Source organism: Panthera leo, chromosome B2 (assembly GCF_018350215.1).
Source record: "Panthera leo isolate Ple1 chromosome B2, P.leo_Ple1_pat1.1, whole genome shotgun sequence".
NCBI lineage: Eukaryota > Metazoa > Chordata > Mammalia > Carnivora > Felidae > Panthera > Panthera leo.
Window position 1 is genome coordinate 142153101 of NC_056683.1, and position 21030 is coordinate 142174130.

Consider the following 21030-nt stretch of genomic DNA (forward strand, 5'->3'; position numbering starts at 1 on the left):
ACACATGCTGGGACCCACGCACGGGTACATTGGAGCGTGCTTTCGTACCCATAGCCTCGCCTGTACCCTTGCTCACATGTTGGAGACTTGCCGTGTCAATACCTCGAGTGTTATGGAGATGGCATCAGTATAGAGCAGCAGACCCAGGTGGACAGCTGGGGCTAATCCCCGGTGGCAGGGGGTGGCAGGGGGTGGCAGGGGGGATTCAAAAAAGCAAAGCAGCATCCTGTCTCTGCCATGGAATATGGACTGAAGCACCCCCCCAGGTCCCCTCCCTGCTTGTTCAGACACTGGTGCTTCGTGGGACGCCAAGACCTCAGCCCAGAGGCAGGGGTGGAAACACCCAGCTTTCTGCGCCCCCCCCCCCCCCCCCCCCCGCCAGGGCGGTCTGCCGGGGGGCCTCTCTCAGGTGCTCCCCGCTGCTTCCACGGGGCAGGGCACAGGCTCTACACCCTTCACCCTGTCTCTGCCTCAGGGCACGTAGCAGGGGTGGGGCTGATTCCTGCTTCTTCAGGTCCTGAGCTGTCATGCACAGGTCCCTCTTGATCCTTTTTGCTGTGTGTTTCCTACAGAAGTGGGTACAGAGGACGGCCTCATTCTGAGGGTGCCTGGGGTCTGGGGGGATGGCTGGAGGGGGCATTAGCCTCAAGAGTTTGGGAAGCTGCCCCAGAGCTACGACCTCTGGCGGCCCATGTTGCCCTGTGAAGCCGATCCAGTTGGAAGAAAGCGATTTCCAGCCCTTTTTATTATCTTTGCATGTCTAGGAGATTCCAGCACTATAGCCCCACACCACCCACCCCTGCTCAGAAGGGGAGGAGCAAATCGTTGATTTTCATTTCAGGACCATTCTGTGCTTCTCGCTGTTACTTTTCCTTTTCACCCGATGATGCTGATCACAAGCCTACTTGTTAGAAGCTGGATACTTAGGAGACACCCCCACCTGCCTCGTCTGTGGACATAAATGGACCAGATGAAGGCACAGGCTTTGGGGTGAATGCCAAACAGATGGTGGTGAGGGGACACCCCCTCCCCCTGCCCCAAGGGCCTCACCCCCTTCATAGCTGGGCTGGAATTTAGCTGTATGAGGAGCCCATGTTCACTGTCAACCTGGAGGGCCTGGTGTGCCGGGAGCTTGCTCACTTCCAGGAGCAGAAAGTTGCCCCACGGTTTCCAGAGGGTAGACCCGTGGCCAGTGTGGACAGCAGCGCTCTCAGAGAGGAGAGGTTCCACACATCCTGGTGGGAAGGAGAATGCCCTGGGGTTTGGGGGGGCAGGCAACCTTCTCCTCCAGAGAAAAGAGACACTCTGCAGATGTACCCTTGGCAGTACATGCAGGAATACCTAATAAAGAGCAACAAGTGAGGATTATTTACACCCTGGAGCTGGGCTGTCCAATATGCTAACCACAGGTGGCTCTTGAAGAGTGGCCTGCTGGGGGGCGGGGGCGGGGTGGGGGAGAGTAAAATGCACACTAGATTCTGGAAACTTAGTATTTAAAAAAGCGAAATTAAAAAGCTAATTAATCACACAGCATAGGGAATACTGATAGTAATATTGGAACAGTCTTACCTGGTGATGGATGGTAACTACACTTGATGTGATCATTTTGTAATGTGCACCAGAAACTAGTAAGGACTGTATGTCAATTACCCAGTAAATAATGTCATTGATTTTAATATTGATCATATATTTTAACAGTATTTTAGATATACTGTGGTAAATGAAAAATAGTGTTAAAATTAATTTTACCTCTTTTTATGTTTATTTATTTATTTTGAGAAAGAGGTGGCGGGGGAGAGGGAGGGGGAGACAGAGAGGGAGAGAGAGAATCCCAAGTAGGCTCCGAGCTGCCGGGGTGGACTGGAGCCCAACATGGGACTGGATCTCACTAACCATGAGATCATGGCCTCAGCCAAAATCAAGAGTCAGCCACTTAACAGACTGAGCCACCCAGGCACCCCTTACCTCTGTTTTAAATGTGGCAACTAGAAAATTTGAGATGGCATATGTGAGCCACATGACAGCCATCAGAGAATGCCACTCTAAAGGTGGCTTCAAGGTCATCTTTGGGAGAAACAAGGACCCCATGGAAAAGGGAAGACATTTTTGAAAGACAAAATCACCTTTTTTTTTATATATATATTTTTTTAATGTTTATTTATTTTTGAGACAGAGAGAGACAGAGCATGAACGGGGGAGGGTCAGAGAGAGGGGGAGACACAGAATCGGAAGCAGGCTCCAGGCTCTGAGCCATCAGCACAGAGCCCGATGCGGGGCTCAAACTCATGGACCGCGAGATCGTGACCTGAGCTGAAGTCGGACGCTTAACCGACTGAGCCACCCAGGCGGCCCGAAAGACAAAATCACCTTTGAGGTGGCTCTCTCACTTCTTTGTGTGCCTTCCTTCCTTCCCACTTTATTCATTTCTTCTGGACCACTGGTATGCTGGGGGGGGGGGGGGGGGGGAGGTGTATTTTCAGGCTTTGTCTATTAAAATAGTTATAAGCTTACCCTGAATCTTCCGCCTCTCTTCAAAGTGTCCCAAGAGATGGTATTTAGTTATAAATCTTTGTGAGGAGCCCTAAAAAAGCTAGCTGGTTTGTTAGGCTGCCTTTTTCGTGTTTGGACAACTGCATGCTTATGACGGGTGGCCTGGGATACAGAGTAAGCTGGCTGGAAGTCCTTCCTTTCACTCTCGCCCTGACGATGGCTGTCTGCCTACAGAGGCACATGGCCACACTGTCACCTTCTGGGAATCTGGCTCCTCTGTCCTGTGCAGGGCGCCGTGTGCCCTGCGTCCAGCATGTGGCCTCTGGGGGTGGCTCCCCCTGAGCCCAGAGCTCAGAGCCGTCGTCCCCACGCTGTGAGCCTAGCCTCAGCGACCTTGAGGCTCCTCAGGGGTGTGGTTGCAGGGCATCTCAGAGGAGGGCCCCACGAGTCTGTCAAAGCTGTGTGCTCCCACCTGTCATCCCTTGTATTTGTTTTCTAGAGCTTTCCAAGTCCCAGAACGACATGACCTCTGACAAGCAACTCCTAGCCGCGGGTCCCAGGCAGTGTGCTAGCCGGACGGAGAGGAGGAGCCAGTCTGACACTGCCATCAACGTCACCACCAGGGTATTCCCTGAGGCCGCCGGGCCGCCACCAGAGCTGCTTCTAGTCCATTTCGTTTTCCTTTTCTTTTATTGCACAACACTAAGCAGTCTGAAGAAAACATAATTCTAAACCCTTCTCTGTTGGGGAGGCCTGGCCAAATGAAGGTCAAATTCCAGGGTCGGTTCGGAAAATAGTTCAGAGCAGGGAAAAGCTTCAGCCTAATTCTGAGCCCCTGGGGTCCCAGGTGTCCACGGGAATGCCTTGCTGGTCTCAAGGCCACACCAAAGGCAGAGTGGCCACCTGCAGGGCTGAGATGTGCCACGTTACTCCTGGGGTCCGAATACCTCATGGAGGGTCAAGAGGCCTTCTTATTTCCAACAACCTCCAGTTCGAGTCTGATAGAAACCCACTAAAAACCTACGTGCCGCCTGACTGAGGGCAATCACCAGGGAGGCTCCCTCCCGGTATCTAAATCACAAGAGAGAGAGCTCACCTAATAAAGGCTTTTAAGGAAATAATTACTCTGGCTTTCCACCAGGATTAACCAAGTCTGAAGCAGATGCACTGGGACAGGAGAGAAAATGACTTTACAATCAGGACACCTAGGTTCTAGTCCAGCGGAGGTGACCTGGCTAGGGCAGATGCCATCACCTGGTCAACAGGACTGCGCTGGGTGCCTGGATAGGACAGGTGTCCCTTCTCTGCCACTGTGGGCTCTGCTGGAAATGTCCCCAGACAGATTCCTTTAGGCAAGGAGATGAGGTTAGCCCCACCCTCCTGCTGGAACTTCCAGACACCCACTCTCGAGGTTTCAAATTCTGCCTCCATCCATGACCCTCTGCCTTGGGCACGTCACGTCAACTCCCGGAACGTCACTATGCCCTTGGTGGAAATGAAGGTTATGATACCTGTTCCGCCCAAAGGCACAGGCTGCTTATAAAGATCCCCGAGATAATATAGTATCTAAATTGCTACCTGAGCCATCTACGTATACTATCTAAATTGCCGGTCTTCCTAATTATGTGCCAGACTCCACTCAGGGCTTTACCCGGGCCATCTCATTCTATCCTCACACTACCTCGTGAACTATGTATTGCATTTGGCCCTGTTGTCCATTTAGGGAAACTGAGGCTTAGAGAATGATGTCAGTGCCCGCGGTTACATAACCCGAAAGCAGTGGGCGGTCTTGGCTTGGAGGCTGAATTCTGGAGCAGCTGTTCTCAGTGTGTGTGTGTGTGTGTGAGTCACTTGGGAATGTTGTTGACATGCAAAGTCTGACTCAGTAGATCTGGGGCAGGTGTGAGATGTGGCATCTCCAGTGAGTTTCTGAGGAGCTCTTGGGTGAGCAGGTTGCAGCTCCTGGCCCCTGGGACCTCGCTAGATTTAGGAGGAGGCGTCTAGAGTGTGTGAGATGCATTTGGAAGGCCTTTGAGACGCCAAAGGGCCAACAGGCGTTCGTTCCTGTTGGCTCCCCAGGGTCTACACAAACACCGTTCCAGACACCATCCCTGAGTCAACAGACGGAGGAGAGGTTCACGTGCATTTAGGAACCACTATGTTCCAGGCACGGTGGTGGTTATTACGTACTAGCCACGTTTAGTTCTTGCAGAAATACTGAGGTGGATATTGTCACTCCCATGATGAAGATCCAGGATCTGAGTTTCAGCGAGAGGGTAACCAACCTGCCTAATGTCACATAACTAATACAATGTGGAGCTGGGAGTAGAGTCCAGGTTTGTAGGTTCTGAATCCTAAACTTGGAACTTCCTCATTATATGCCCCACATAAGGAGGACAAATGAGGGCCCAAATCCTTGGGATGGAGCCCCTCGGATGCTAACACTCACTAAGGTTACCAGGCACTGTTCTTCGTGTAAAGCCCTTATAGATACTAAATCCTTACGACAACCCTGTGAGGTCTGGGCTATCACTGTCCCTATGAAAGATGAGGGACAAAGAGGAAAGAGACGACCAAGGGGGTAATGTGGTCGGAAGTGTCAGGGCGAGGCAGAGTCTGTCCCAGACACCACACCTGTGACGCCTGCGGGAAAAAATGCCAACAGGGTTTGTGGACGGCATGTTTCTGCTTCCGATGCCTGTGCCATGTGATAGGGCATCCCAGGTTTCCCAGGCTTAGTTTCTGGCCTCCCCTACTGCATGTGCATGGGGAACGAGCCTGCTGGGTAATTGCAGGGTTGTCTGATGGGACAAGGGAGCTTGAGGGTCGAAGCGAGGAGGAGCAGGGGAGGCCATGGCGAGACAGCCCCCGCCACCTAGACGCTCTGCCACTTGCATCCCGTTGACTGCCATGCTCTTGAAGCAACACGCTTTCTACTTTTTGCAGGCATTCTGTCTCCCCACCTTCCTTGAGGATATGGCTGTTTTGGATCAATGTAGCCAAATGTTTATAAAGTACTCAGCAATCATGGCATGATCTATAAATGCTAAATAATCACAGGGTTGACATATAAAGAGTACATCTTTAAATAGGACGTTTGTCAGACTGCAATTACACATGCCCTCGTTGGTGAGCTCATAAAACTTACACTCACATTTCCATCGGAACACCTCGGAGCATTCTGCCAACCTTAAGCACACCACGCGGTGCCCTTTGGAGGCAGGGGGTGTCAGTGCCCACTTTGCAGGTGGCTAGACTGAGGCACAGAAATAGGAGATAACTTTCTTAGGACCGCGTGGTGACTCTGAGATGATAACTGAGAAAACGGCTCAGGACGGCTTCTATGCCACTTCTCTGACCATTAAGCATGCACCGCATGTTCTGGAAATGCTCCCGTAAAGACCCTCATTTACCCATGTGGGCCGGGATTCTTTAAGAGGTGAACTCTCTCCCCTGTCCTTTGAGACTTCCTGTGCATCCCCGTGGGATTTTATTGTGCATCGTATTAATGTGTGGCTGATCTATATTGGCCGTAAAGACCCTGTTAACCAGGAAGGAAACACGAGAAGCTGTTGGGAGGGGCTGTCTCCGAGGAGTGGGACAAGGACGGAGGCGGGGAAGAAACCCTTCCTTTCATTCGGTGCCCCTTTATGTGAAGTTTTCCCACGTCCTGTGAAATCTGAAGAAACCATCCGCCCCCAGGGCATGGCGTTTCTGCATCCTTCTTTCCCCCACCTGCTGGCCACACGTAAAGGCTGAGCAGCCAGAGAAAAGGGAGGCAATGGCATTGAGTTCAAGGATGAAAACACTTGGTCTTAGACTTGAGGGCTGTTGACCCCCTTGATGGTCCCAGGAGAGGCGGCCTACCTCTCGGCCGGGACAGGACGTTGCTCAGAGCACGATTGTTGGCCGAGCCCAGCCCCGGTGATTGTCTGAGACCCTCGAATGCAGGCTTGGTGGCAACAGGTGCTCTCCCTTTTCACATTTAAGATCAGCTAAAACAAACAGTCCCACACGCATGAATTGTATGGTTCCAGGGAGTCCATAATTTGATCAAATCGAGCCTAATGTTTATTGATCTTTCAGCGTTATAATATGAAACTTAATAACTCTGTACAGAGTAGACCTCATTCAGGGCGATCATTTTTCTCTGTAATCTGACCCAAACTAGATAGCTACTGAAATACATTAAAAATCACAGGGGAAATAAATGCCTTTCTCAATGTCCTCGATAGGCTTCCATCTGAATCTCGATGCCCTTTCACAGGGCACTGAGTCTGACAGAGTCATTTAGATCCTTCAGAATTTACCAGGGAAGAGGTGAACGCCAAAGTTCATGTGGATTCCTTAGTCGAAATAGGGATGTTCTTCAGAACAGTGTCGGCTTTTCTAATGATTTCAAAATATTTATATTGGCACTTATGTTTCATTAACGTTTTTTTGGAATCCTAACATATTTGGAAACAGTCTTCCCTGGCTATGAATTTTTTTTTCCTGGCTACGAATTTGACATGCCACATGATCGCTCTTATAAAGATAGTTCTTTGTCCCTTTTCGGAAACTTCTGTCATCAGTTTAAAAAAAATGTTTATTTATTGTGTGAGAGGGAAGGGGGAAGGGGCAGAGAGAGAGAGAGAGAGAGAGAGAGAGAGAGAGAGAGAATCCCAAGCAGGCTCCATACTCTAGGCGTGGAGCTGGATGTGGGGCTCAGTCCCACAAACCGTGAGATCATGACCTGAGACTAAATCAAGAGTCGGACACTTAACTGACTGAGCCACCCAGGCGCCCCTGTCATCGACTTTTTTTTTTTTTATGATTTAAAAACTGTGTTGCCTTAAAACTGGATTAGGTGGTTATATATTGAACGCCTACGTGTTACAAAGCTGTATATTAATATTTAGCCCATTTTATTCTTTCTGTCCCATTCCGACTGCTGCCTTACAGGCCGTTCCAAATGGAATCTTCCACCTCCTCCAAGGCCCCCCCGCCCCGCCCCGGACACAGTCAGAAGGTAGAGGCCTTGCCGTAGGAGAGCCCTCTGACTACTTCCTCCCGCTCAGTTTCTCTGGATCTTTAGCCGCCTTTCCTCCTGCCTCAGGAATGGACGTTCCTTCCCGAGATGGAGCCCTCCCCTGGGGGCTGGGTTCATTCTCCTCGCTCTCTTCTGGGACCTGCTCCATCAGCTCACCGCTTCCCCCGCTTCTGTTTCTCCTCAACCTGCAAGTTAGCCCTGATCCACCCCCCCCTTAAAAAAGAAAAACAGCATCTTCTGAAGGATCCCCTTCAAGCTGCTCTTCCACTTCTTCATCTCAGCCCAAGTCCACAAAAACGTCCTCTGCCCTTGCCCCCCATCGCCCTCCCTCCTGTTCACTCCTACCTTCCGTGCAGTCGGTTCCCTGTGCCAGTGCGACACTGCTCCCTGCGGCGCCGCCAGGCACCCCTGATTGAAAAGCCTGCTGGCCCATTTGAGCATCACCCTCATCAATGACTTTGTCACCTTTGACACAGTTGACCAGAATTCCACTCTTTTCTTTAATTACAAAAATGGCTTTATTGCTTGTATGTGTAATAAAACCTAGGCCTACACACTGATGAAAGTTTAGAAAACACAGACGAGGAGGAGGAGGGGGAGGAGGCAGGAGAGGAGAAAAATCAAGCAAGCGCTGAGCCGGGCCAGTCACTTGGAGCACACAGGTACACTCACTTTGCAAACACGATGCCATGCTGCACACCCACTTCTGTTATTTGCTTTCTCGAGAATCTCTAACTTTATATTTTGATTTCTTCCCTGTCAATACATACATATTGTCATTGTTTTACAGCTATTTTTTAGGGCTTTTTAAAAGTGATTATTTATTTGGAGAGAGAGCATGAGCGGGGGAGGGGCAGAGAGAGGGGGGGAGAGAGAGAATCCCAAGCAGGTTCCCCAGTGTCAGTGTGTAGCCCGATGCGGGGCTCGAACTCATGAACAGTGAGATCATGACGGGAGCCACCCGGGCGCCCGTAGGACTTTTAATTCATGCTGCGAGATTGCCCTCCTCTGAGGTTGACTCAGTTTACCGACCACCAGAGGGGGAGTAGCCCGCTTTTCAGCACCCCTGCTGGCACCAAATGTTATACTTTTTTAAAAAAATATTTTTGAATGTGTATTTATTTTTGAGAGAGAGGGGGGCGGACAGAGAGAGAGAAGGAGACACAGAATCTGAAGCAGGCTCCAGGCTCTGAGCTGTCAGCACAGAGCCCAACGCAGGGCTCGAACCCATGAACCACAAGATCATGACCTGGGCTGAAGTCGGCAGCTTAACCGACTGAGCCACCCGGGTGCCCCCAAATGTTATACTTTCTATTTTAATATTTGCTAATTTGATAGGCCAGTTTTAAAAATCTCCATTTCTTTAGTTTCAGGTGAGCCTTTTCTCATACTCTTCTCCTTTTTGAACATCCTTCATGCCCGAAATCCTCCCCTTGGATCTGCGATTCTTCTGGCTGTCTCCTCCCCTGGGCCGGCTCTTTGGTGACCCTCCTCCACCAAGCTACCTGTTCTCTGGAAAGCCTGACACAGCAGGAATCTGGCCTCTTGAGTCTCTTTGGTTGCGTGGGTCATCAGCAAGTCTAGGAACATGCTCGGTACTTGACCATCAGCATAGGCCCACCACTCACGATGCCCCTCCTTTGAGTCTCTCCACAGCCAGCCTTGAACCTCCCACTCAGGTCCTACTTCCACTAAAGATCATCCTGACACCCCCTTCTGCATAAGCTCTCCACCCCCTCTTTCCCATGGACTTGGCTTGTGCCTCCATTTCAGTGGTGGGTCTATTTCCTACCAGCCAGGTGAGCCCCTGGAGAGCGGATGATGCTTCTTCTCCCCCCTCCCTTCTCCTCTGCCCCCCTCTTTCTGCCCCAGGACTTAGAGCAGTGGGTCAAAGATAGGATCGCTTAACAAATGTCTGATGGAGCTGAGCTGGCGTTCTGGGGATCGAGAGCATGAACAGTAATTGGGAACTAATCATTTCCAACACTTATTCTCTAATATTCTCAGTCTTTCGTTCCTGAGAATTACAGCTATGATGCAAATGTTACATTTGTTATATTTCCAAGTTCCACTTCCAGCATCAAAATGTAAAGTCTGGATTCATAAACTTTGTACTTTCAGCCAGGAAGAGGTTTCCTACCTTGGGCATTGTGTTTTTGGCTCTGTGCTAGCCCTGTCCAATAGAAGCTTCTAATCACGGCCACATGTGGCTGCTGGGCACCTGAAATGTGTCTCGTGCAACTGAGGAGTTAAATTTTTTTAATTTTAGTTGCTTTTAACCAATGAGAATTTAAACTTCTATAGCCACATGTAGCTAGCGACTAGCACATTGGAAAGCACAGCTCTATACATGATAAAGGGTACTGACTATTTTATAAAATTTAGAGACATATTTTAATTTTCCCCTTTTTTTTAATGAGCACATTACAACTAAAACTCTGATAGGCTAAATATCGTATTTCATGTGATTAAATGCAGGGATCGCTATTAAGGCCAACATGTGGACTTGATTTTTCTTTAAGACTTACTAATCCATAAGTGACCCACCCACCACCGTTCATGAATATCCCAGTGCTTGCTGATGCCTGCCCGGGGCCCTGCGGGTGTGTGTGTATGCATTTATTCAAACGGAAGCGTGCTCTCTTACTCAGCACCCAGAAGTTTGCATATGAGTGCCGTCAGGTCAGAGATGCAGGCTCTGCTCATTGAAGTCACCACCTTTGAACAAAATCACACTAGGATACAGACTCTGTTGTTAATTCCGTGTTTCCTTTTCCAGAAGCCAAGCACACCAGATATTCTGAAACCTCTCAACCAAGAGAGTCCCAAACACCTTACTAACCCTGTTTCGAAGCACGAGGACGTCTCATCCAGGCCAACGCCCAGCACTTTGTTCTCAGGAGGCTTGAGACACGTGAGTCTCATCTAACACTCTGGACACCTGATGTGTGGCTGTCGCCATGATGTCGGACGGGGTTGGTAGGCGGGGGTAGGAGGGAAGTGTTGTCTTGTGGCATAAACTGGAACGTGACAACAGAACTTGGAGGTAATATTTTACTCAGACTGGGAGCTGGGGAAACGGGCTATATACTTTGATGGTTTTTCTTTCATACAGATAGCAATGAATAATAAATAACGGCATATTTGGATGAGCAGTTTTTACTTTCAATGAGGTCAACGTATCAAATATTTCTCTTACAATTATTTCTGTGTCTTGTCTACCCACAAGTCATGAAGACATTCTCTTGTTCTCTTCTAGAAACTTTAGAAAAATTTCATTGTTTTGTGTAGGTCTGTGCCCCTGATCATTACTGTTTGTGAATAGTATCGGTTGAGGTTCATTCTTTCCACGTGGACACCCAGTTATTCCGGCACCCTTTGTTCACAAAACGACTCTCATTTCCCCATTGACTTTGGTATCTTTGTTGAAAATCAAGTAACCGTGCAGGAGTGGGTCTTTTTTGGGACTCTTCACTCTGTTCCTCTCATCTCTGTGCTCTAGCCCAGACCACACCGTCCTGATTACTGCAGGAAGTCATGAAGTCAAGTTTCCTAAGTCCTTCAACTGTGCTCTTCTTTTTCAAGATGTTTTAAAGGTTGGCTCTGTTGCTAGGCAAGCCTTTTATTCATTCCTTTGTGGCTTCAAAAACACTGACGGAATGCTTACGTTAGCCTCAAATTGTGATATGTGGTGTGACAGAGCCTTGGGTGACAGGTCACAAGGCCTCGATCACTGTGATAGCTCTTTACCTTATTAAATAATCTTAGACGGGCGCCTGGGTGGCTCATTCAGTTGGGTGTCCGACTTTGGCTCAGGTCATGATCTTGCGGTTTGTGAGTTCGAGCCCCATGTCGGGCTCTGTGCTGACAGCTCGGAGCCTGGAGCCTGCTTCCGATTCTGCGTCTCCTCTCTGTGCCCCTCCCATGCTTATACTCTGTCTCTGTCTCTCAATAATGAATAAACATTAAAAAAAATAAAAAATAATAATAATCTTAGACAATGGCAGAAACTCTCCAAACTTCTGTGTCCTCATCAAGAAATGGGTATCAAGCCTGTTCTTTTTATTTCACTGGATTGTCTTGAGAATCAAAATGCACTCATTCCATGCTGTATTATAGTGGTTATGAACTCAGCTTCCAGGGCCATCTGGGTGGCTCAGTCAGTTGAGGATCCGACTCTTGATTTTGACTCGGGTCATAATCTCACGTCTTATGGGTTCGAGCCCTACGTTGGGCTCCACACTGATGGTGCAGAACCTGCTTGGGATTCTCTCTCTCTGCCCCATCCCTGCTCATGCTTGCTTGCGCACTCTCTCTCTCTCTCAAAATAAATAAACTTAAAAAAATAAAAAGAACTCAGCTCCTAGAAACCACCTTCTTGGTTCACATTCTAGCTCCTATAGTGTGACCCAGAGCAAGTCCCTTAACCTCTCTGTGCATTGGGGTGGTTGTGTTTTTATGGAAAATGATATTCACTTTAGAAAACAATTAACTTACCCCCATCCTATCTACATGAATATCTGGTAGAACATTACAAAGTCATGGTAAAAGCAGGCCAGACCCGTGTGCTGAATAGGTAACATCCTAGACTCAATCTGCTAAATGCTGGCAGCTCCCAAACCAGCCCTTCACTGAGTGGTCCTGCCTCTTTCGGAACCACTGCTGTATACCCTCACTACTCAAAATGTGGGGCCAGCAGCCCTGGCATCACCTGGGACCTTCCAGAAATCAGAGTCTCTGGCCCCATCCCAGACCTACTGGGTCAGAATCTGCAATTTAACAAGAGCCCCAGGTGATTCATATGCACCATGAAGTTTGAGAAACACTGCTTGAGCTCTAGCAGTTTCAAACCTGAGTAAAGTATGTCATTTGTTAAGGATTTCTTAACAGTCAAGGGCCATGCTGTCCACTACAGTAGCCATTAGTCACATGTGACTGTCGAGCACTTGAATTATGGCTAGTCCGAAATGAGTATATAAAATACACACTGCCCAGGAGCTGATTATAATGTTTTTTGTCAATTATATCTAAATAAATAAAACACACACTGGGTTTTAAAGACTTATGTAGGAAAAAATATAAAAGGTGTCAATAATTTTTATATTGACATATGTTGAAATGATAGTATTTTGGATATATGACATTAATAAAATGTACAGGCATACCTCCTAGATACTGTCACTTCCAGGCCACCTCAGTAAGGTGAAGATCATAATAAAGTCAAATGAATGTTTGTTTCCAGTGCATATAAAAGTTATGTTCACCCTACACCCTAGTTGGTTTCAGTGTGCAATGACATTATGTCTAAAAAAAACGATGTACATGCCTTAATTAAAAAATACCTTATTGCTAAAAAATGCTACCCATCATCCTTTGAGTTTTGAGTTGTAATCATTGATCACAGATCTCCATAACAAATATAGTAATAATGAAACCGTTCGAAAGATCGTGAAAATTACCAAAATGTGACACAGGCACGAAGTGAGCAAACGCCGTGGTTAGAACGGCAGTGATAGATTGGCTGGAAACAGACCCTCAGTTTGCAAAACACACAACATCTGTGAAATGCAATAAAACCAGGGATGCCTGTATTATTAAAATTAATCTCACCTGTTTTTAAAAAATCGGCCACTGGGGAATTTTAAATATTTTTTAAGTTTATTTATTTTGAGAGAGAGAAAGCACACACACAAACAGGCAGGGGAGGGGCACAGAGAGAGAGAGAGAGAGAGAGAGAGAGAGAATCCCAAACAGGGTGTGGGCACAGAGCCCGACGCAGGGCTCGATCCCACAAACTATGAGAGGATGACCTGAGCTGAGATCAAGGGTCAGACACTTAACTGAATGAGCCACTCCAGGTGCCCCTGGAGAATTTTAAATGACAGATTCGGCTCACATTCTAGTTCCGTGGAACAGCACCGGTCTGGGTACCGTGATTGTGCGTTCAGTGGCACCTGGGATGATCTAACGTGGAATTACCCAAATGTGGCGTCATGTGCCTCTGTGCGCTTCCTGGGAAGAAGGTTCGTGTTTCCATCAGTTCTCAGACAGGTCTGCACACCCACACTGGTCAAGGACCGGGAGTGAAAAGCAAACTCGGTTCACACAAGTTCTTCCCGGGAGCCTCCGAGTCCCAGCGGGGGGTGTAAGCACCTGCCCCCGGGGAAGAAACGACCCTGCGCCCTGGCCCTCTGCTTCTTGGTGCCTTTTCGTTCCAGAGACTGAGGTGGTGAGAGCCTCGGCTGGCCGGGCCAGGAGGCCTCAGAAAGCTATGCTTGAGGGTGGGTTAGCCCCTTTCTTCACAGCTGGGTGTTGTAGGTGCTGGAGAACAGTTCAGCGAGGTGGAAGAGCAGAGGAAACGCTTCTCTGAGGGTGAGATAGGCGAGGATGGTTCCAGAACATTCTCTCATTGGGTTCAACCCTGCGGTGGGTCTGAGACAGGAAGAGCTTTTCCAAGATTCTCTGCAAGGTTTGCCCCTACTCCAGCCGATGGAAGGATGCCAGCTAGCTTGAGCTTTTTTAAAAAGGCTGGTCCTGAGGGTGACGCTAGGCTTCTGGGAGAGTCCAAGGGGCAGCTTCCCCAGAACTGCCCAGGGTCCCACAGACTAAACTCTAAGCTCCTCCAGGGGCCAGAATCATGTCTTTGGGTGCCCAGAAACTAACACATAGGCACGGACATGAGCTAGGATCCACCCCATGTGGTCCACGAGGCCCCACACGATTTCCCACACACGCCCCACCTGCCCCCTTGCTCGTTCCACACAGCCGCACTGGTCGTTGAACACGCAAGACGCAAGCCTGCCCTGGGGGCATTTCTGCCCTCTCCCATGTGGCACCACACCCATTCACTCCCTTCCTTTAAATCTTTGCTCCAAGGTCACATTGTAGGCGGGGTCTACCCCCTGCCCTGTCCTGCCCTCCATCGCCCTTACCTTCTCTCTGTTACCCATATTCTTATCACCTTCTATAGCTGTGTAATTGGTTTATCTGTTGTTTGTTGTCTCCTGTAAGTCCCACGTGCCCAAGCAGTGCCTGACCCTGAAGCAGCACTCGGTAAACACGTGCAGAATGACCGTGTCACTCCTACCCGGAGCTCTGGTTTCCTGAAAGCCTACTGTGTGCTAACGACCGAGCCAGGTGTCTCCTCTGGCAGTCGTTCCCACAACCATCTGGTCAGGTGGATGCTATTGTCCCACTTCACAAATGGGAAGACAGGTTCCCAGAGGTTAAGGCGGCTCACTGAGGTCAGACGGTAACCGCTGAGCCCCCGCGCGAGTCAAAGCCCTGGGGTTCCGTTGGGCTCTCCGATGGAGTGGGTTTCCTGCCCTCAGTCCCTGGTTCAGCTGCACTGGCCTGGGGCCGACCCGCACCTAGAAAACCTCTCGGACTGCTAGGAAATGATGCTGTGGCAAGGAGACGCGGGTGAGTGTGTTTGTCTCTCTCTGTCCTTCAAACTACACTGCAAATTCAACTGGGCTCCCCTTCGTCCTTTCTTCTAGTGGGCTCGGATGTGTGCCCTTCAGGTTCTCCTCGTGGAGTTGAATTATGTGATTAAACCTGTTCCTTTAGGCTGAAGCAGTGTTTGAGGAAACGAAACTCCCACAAAGCAAATACTGATTATTGCTTCTTGCCCAGAGATGTTGCCTGTTCTTCCGACAGACCTTGAGGCTAAGAGCCAGGAAGTTTGGATAAAGCTTACCAAATCTCTACTTACTACAAAAGGAGAAAGCCAAAGGGGCAGTAAATAGGGGGAAACACTCAACCTCCCAGGTAGTTAAATCAGTGCAAAATGAAAGCAAGCTCTGCTTTCGGGTCATTTCAGCAAATTTTAGAAGTGATACAGGTCCATGTTGGCAGGGGTATGGAGCTAGCTGCAGGCATCTTTATAAACTCCTGGGGTCTGCGGGAGGGCATTTACCTATGTGTATCAAAAGCCTTGAAAATGCCTGTTCTCTTCAATCAAACAATTCAGTTACAGGAAATATTCTTGAAAAATTATCATGAATGTTGCCCAAAATGTGTGTACGTGGATGTCCAGGGAGCCTTGTTTATAACTTTTAATTTTGAAGAATTGGAAACAACCAAAATATTCAAAATAGGGCAATGGTTAAATGAATTATGGTATATTGATTCAGAGGAATACTTTGTAGCTATTAAAAAGAATGTTGAAGAATATTAATATAGAAAATATATGCTGACAAATGAAAATATAAGGTTATAAAATAGTATGATAGCAGCACATCTTTATAAAAGCAACATGATTCTGCTATAGACTTTGCAAACCAAGTGGGAGGATTATACCCAAATTTGACCCTGGAATGATGGGGTTATGCTTTTTTCTTAAAAATTTTTTGGGGGCTCATGTGTGTTTTCTGTATTTTTCCTATAAACATGTAATATTTTGGGAGGAAAAAAATAAGTTGTTAAAAAAAAATAAGTTCAGGGGTGCCTGGGTGGCTCAGTCCATTAAGCGTCTAACTTTGGCTCAGGTCATGATCACATGGTTCATGGGTTCGAGCCCTGCGCTGGGCTCTGTGCTGATAGCTCGGAGCCTGGAGCCTGTTTTTGGATTCTGTGTCTCCCTCTCTCTCTGCTCCTCCTCTGCTCATATTCTGTCTCTCTCTCTCTCTCTCTCTCTCTCTCTCAAAAATAAATAAATATTTTTTAAAAATTAAAAAAATAAGTTCAGTTATCAGAAGTAGAACTTGGTGAAGAAATACGTTAACATTTTAGCATTCCCACGGGAAAACAAATCCTACCAGAGTTCCTGTCTGGTTTTTAATTTTGTTTATACTTATGTTTAAAAAAAGCTAAAAAGGAATGCATTTATATCAGTGTTTTCAAACAGCTTACACTTTTCCTGCCAGAAGGTGTTGTGATTGGCAGGCGTGACAGTGGAATACTGTTTGGAAGCGATAGTGAATGAACTCAAACCACAACGACCACATGGATGAATTTAAAAAGCAGAGTATCAAGAGAAAGTCAGTTATAGAGGAATAGGTACCCAGTAGGATTCTAATTATATACATTCCAAGCTCAGGCAAAACTAACCAATATATTGTTTGGGGGGATCTAATACATCTGTACTAAAACCATAAAGAGAAACGAGGATGATTAACAGGAGACTTCGAAACAGCATTTACTCAGGGACAGAAAAGAGGCACTGGACAAAGGTAGGGCCCCGGGGCACTTCTGAGGTCCTGGTTATGTTGTTTTACTCCAGCTGAGTGGTGGGTACATGGATGTTCATTTCATAATTATTATTTAACTATATCAATTATATGTACTTTTTGATATAGTTTTACAATAAAGAAGGAAGAAAAGAGAAAAGAAAAGGAGATGATTTATCCTGCTTACAAAGGGCAGCCACATTGTCTGGCATTTTCCAAATGGTAACGAATGTTCTATACTTACTATGCGTGGGGATGGTTCTAAGTCTCCTTATGTATTTATTTTTTAATATATATATATATATTTAATGTTTACTTTTGAGAGAGAGCGACAGAGACAGAATGTGAGCAGGGGAGGAGCAGAGAGAGAGGGAAACATAGAATCCGAAGCAGGCTCCAGGATCTGAGCTGTCAGCACAGAGCCTGACGCAGGGCTCGAACCCACAATCGCGAGATCATGACCTGAGCCGCAGTCAGACGTTTAACTGACTGAGCCACCAAGTGCCCCTCTAAGTCTCTTTAGACGCATTGACTAGTTGAGCCTCATCCAAGTCTTATGGAATAGATCCCCATTTTACACATGAGGAAACGGAGACTAGAGAGGTTACGAATATGGTTCAAGATCACACAGCCACTAAGTGTCAGGGCCAGGAGCTGAATGAAAGCCTGTCAGGCTTCATTGCCACCATTTGGACCACTCTGCAGTAATGCTCTCAGCGTGTTCTCGGTGATCAGGACTTTTTCTTTCTAAAGTATACGGTTGGCTCTTCAACAATGTGAACCTTAGGGGCATTGACCCCCTGTGCAGTCGAGAATTAGTGTATAACCTTCAACTCCCCCAAAACTTAATAGCCCACTGTTGACCAGAAGCCTTACTGATAACACAAATGGTCAATTGACACCTATTTTGGATGTTATATGTGTAATTACTGTAAACTAGAGGGCGCCTGGGTGGCTCAGTCAGTTAAAACGTCCAACTTCAGGGGCGCCTGGGTGGCTTGGTCGGTTAAGCGTCCGACTTCGGCTCAGGTCATGATCTCATGGTCCGTGAGTTCGAGCCCCGCGTCGGGCTCTGTGCTGACAGCTCAGAGCCTGGGGCCTGTTTCAGATTCTGTGTCTCCCTCTCTCTCTGCCCCTCCCCTGTTCATGCTCTGTCTCTCTCTGTCTCAAAAATAAATAAATGTTAAAAAAAACAAAAACAAAAACGTCCGACTTTGGCTCAGGTCATGATCTCACAGTCCGTGGATTTGAGCCCCGCCTCGGGCTCTGTGCTGACAGCTCAGAGCCTGGAGCCTGCTTCGGATTCTGTGTCTCCCTTTCTCTCTGGGCCTTCCCTGCTCGTTCTCTCTCTCTCTCACTCTTTCTCAAAAATAAACATTAAAAAGAAATTTTTTAATGTACTGTAAACTAGAGAAAGGTAAACGTTAGGAAAATCATAAGGAAGAGAAATCACATCTGTCGTACCGTCCTGTGCTTACTGGAAAGATCTGCCTCGTTCAAACCCATGTTGCTCAAGGGTCAGCTGTAGCTGTGGTTTCACTTGACCCCTCCCGTCTTAACTTGGTAAAATAAGAGGGCACGGAGCCTTGCTCGAGGTCACGGTAGATAACGTGTGCCCTTCAGAGAAAACCACTGAATGTTCCCTGCCCGGCTGGAGTAGTTCTCCTTTGCTTTCGCTCAGATTTCCTTTCCTGTCGAGGCCCAACAGCACTAATGGCTCCAGGAAAAGTCAGGCTGAGCTCGTAGTTGCTCTTCTGGGCCCGGACTTCTTGGTGGACTCCATCTGCTGTTCTTAGCTCCCGTTCTGGCTGGCAAGGGAAAGAGAACCAGAAAGCCCTCCCGAGGCAACAGTGGCAAAGACGTAAATTATGTCAGGGATGTGGTTGACCAGAGGATGTGCTCTGCTGTCTTCTCACGATCTGAGACTGCACGTTTCCTCCTGAAGCAGGCACAGCAGCTGACTTGCTCAGAGATCCTACCAGAAGCTGGTGGCCCAAGGAGTTAGGCCCCCCAGTCCACTTCCAGTCCTACCTCTGATTTCCTGGGCAACCTTTGGGTGCGTCCCAGCCGGCTTTGACCTCCGTGAATGTACTTATGAAATGGAGGAGGAGTCATTCTAAAGCTTCCTGGATGCGTTATCACTCTGGGCACCGAGCTGGGTGAGCCAGGGGCAGCCCTCTCCGGACCTGTTCCTGAACAGCTGCACACACAGCAGGGCGGGCCTCACGGCTGCTGTGAGTGTGCAGGGATCAGGTCTGCCCTGTTTTGTCCCCTGGGCCCGAGGTGTTTCTCTGGGTAGCTCAGTTACCGACTCAGATAGACCATTTCATGCCTTCTCCAGTTTTTTTCAAGACTCTTTCAGATATTCCACCCTGCTTTACTTCCTCATTTTGAGCAAATATCCCTTTTTACTTAAAAAAAAAAAAAAAAAAAAAAAAAAAAGAAGGGGGGGTGGGGAGATGGGTCTGGGTGGCTCTGTCGGCGGAGCGTCCAATTTCAGCTCAGGTCAGGATTTCGTGGTTCGTGGGTACGAGCCCCGCATCGGGCTCTCTGCCGTCATTGGGGAGCCACTTCAGATCCTGTCTCCCTCTCTCCATGCTCTCTCTCAAAAATAAACATGAAAAAAAGAAAAAAAAGAATCTGTTCAGAATTGCCTAATTCTCCTGATACCAAAATTAACCTCACTGTGTCTGTGCCCAACCTACTCTCCTTTCCCTCCCGAATGGAAGAAGCCAGCCACCCGGCAGTATCTTGGGGCCCCTTCTCTCTTGCCCGTTACTGTTTCTTCCATTAAAGATAGCATGTCTTTTCGTTCTCTGTCTTAGCGATTTTTGTCTTCGTCTTTGATTTTCAGCAAGTTTGTTATGTGCCGACATGTAGTTTTATTTAAAAATATTTTTCCTCTGGCATCTGCAGTGAAGTGACTTAAGGAAGTTCTACAAGATTACGACGACTACCCAACCAACCGAGTGAGTCGTCTTACTTAGTTCTACATATGGCTCTTTCAGGCACAAGACCGCCTACCCCATCGTGCCAGAATATTTACGTAGAGCACTTTTAAATCAAAGTACTCCAAGTGCTTTCTCTATCCCCTCCATAAATATTTACTGGGGACTCTTTGGTGAGCCAGGCCCCGAGCTGGGTGCTGGAGATACGGCGGAGGGCAGGAACGTGCAGAGCCCCACGTGCTAGGAGCTTCCAGTGGCTTTCAGTGGGTGTGACCCGCCTCCAGAGAGAATGTACTTTTGCTTCCAGCACACAGAGTGAAGGTCAACAGTCTTTATCCATCTGGTGTCCAGCTCGTTTGAAGCTGGGTTTCAGTCTTTGTGAGGACTGCTCCATTTCGAGTTGATTCTTCCTCCTGGGAAGGAAGCCGGTGGGGGAGTCCCCACGGAAAGTCTGGAGGTCTCCAAGCCCCTCCTCTGTGGTGGTCTTCTCCAGAAAGATGAACTTCTCAAAGCATTTTTAAGCTTCTCAGCTGCTCAGTGAGCCCTTCCAAATCAGCAAAGCCCTTGAGGGGAAGAGAAGCATCTAGAGTCCGTCTCGCTGTGTCTCGCTTAGGTGCGGTTCCCCTTTCTCTGTGAACCCAGCTCAAGTTCTGTGTGCCTTTCAGGGCCCTGGACACCGGTGTGTGTCTCTCAACCCTTTGCTTGGCTCCTGAGCCCCGTGGCTGCTGTGTTTCGCTTGACTTCCCTGTCTTCCTGCTCTGCTTGCAAAGGGACAAATGCCTCAAAGGGAGACCGACCGCTCAGAAGGTCAGGCTCACGGCCACACTGCCCTTCTCTAGTAGCGTGGACCCCTCTCCCTGGCTGTCTTGGTAACTCTACAATGGCCAGGAGGCCGCTTGTGATTTAATTCAGTTTTCTGTCTGTTGCTATAATACAACTTAGTCTGACGTGGCCCAAAGTGAGCCACGGGACGAATGCCATTTTAATTGTCAGAACTTTTTAGCACCTGCGATCCACACCCCTGTTCTGCTCACCAGCGGAGCCCGCCTTCCGCCGAGCGTCCCGACCTGTCTCTCTTCGCTGCTGTGCGCCTCATTGCTTCATGCTGTCTCCCCACTCCCTGCCTGTCTGGATACGAGATTTCAAGATTGTGTTCCATTCCAACAATGGTGTGGATGTGGGCGGCTGAGCACCCAGCTGCCCTCCAGAGCCGGTGACGGGGTGCGGCGAAGTTGGTTGTGTTCTTGACGTTAGTTAACTCAGGTTCGGGTCCTCCGATGAGCTGTTGGTTTCGTTTGGTTTGGCTCGGCGCTCTCTCTAGCGGGCGAGAAAGCCCCGGACTTTCTTCTTCGTTTCTTTTTGGGATGTTTGACGGTGTGGAGGAACTTGT

General features: G+C 48.3%; 1 protein-coding gene across 6 annotated transcripts in view; it reads left to right on the top strand.

Moving 5' to 3' along the window:
* Positions 1–21030, top strand: part of SYTL3 (synaptotagmin like 3) — a 96470-nt gene that overhangs the window by 59237 nt on the left and 16203 nt on the right. For 5 of the 6 annotated variants that reach the window (XM_042940200.1, XM_042940205.1, XM_042940201.1 and 2 more), the window contains 2 exons: positions 2990–3114; positions 10302–10436. In XM_042940200.1, the coding sequence (XP_042796134.1) occupies positions 2990–3114; positions 10302–10436 (260 nt within the window). The remainder of the gene's footprint in view (positions 1–2989; positions 3115–10301; positions 10437–21030) is intronic. The other variant, XM_042940204.1, reaches the window with a different exon arrangement.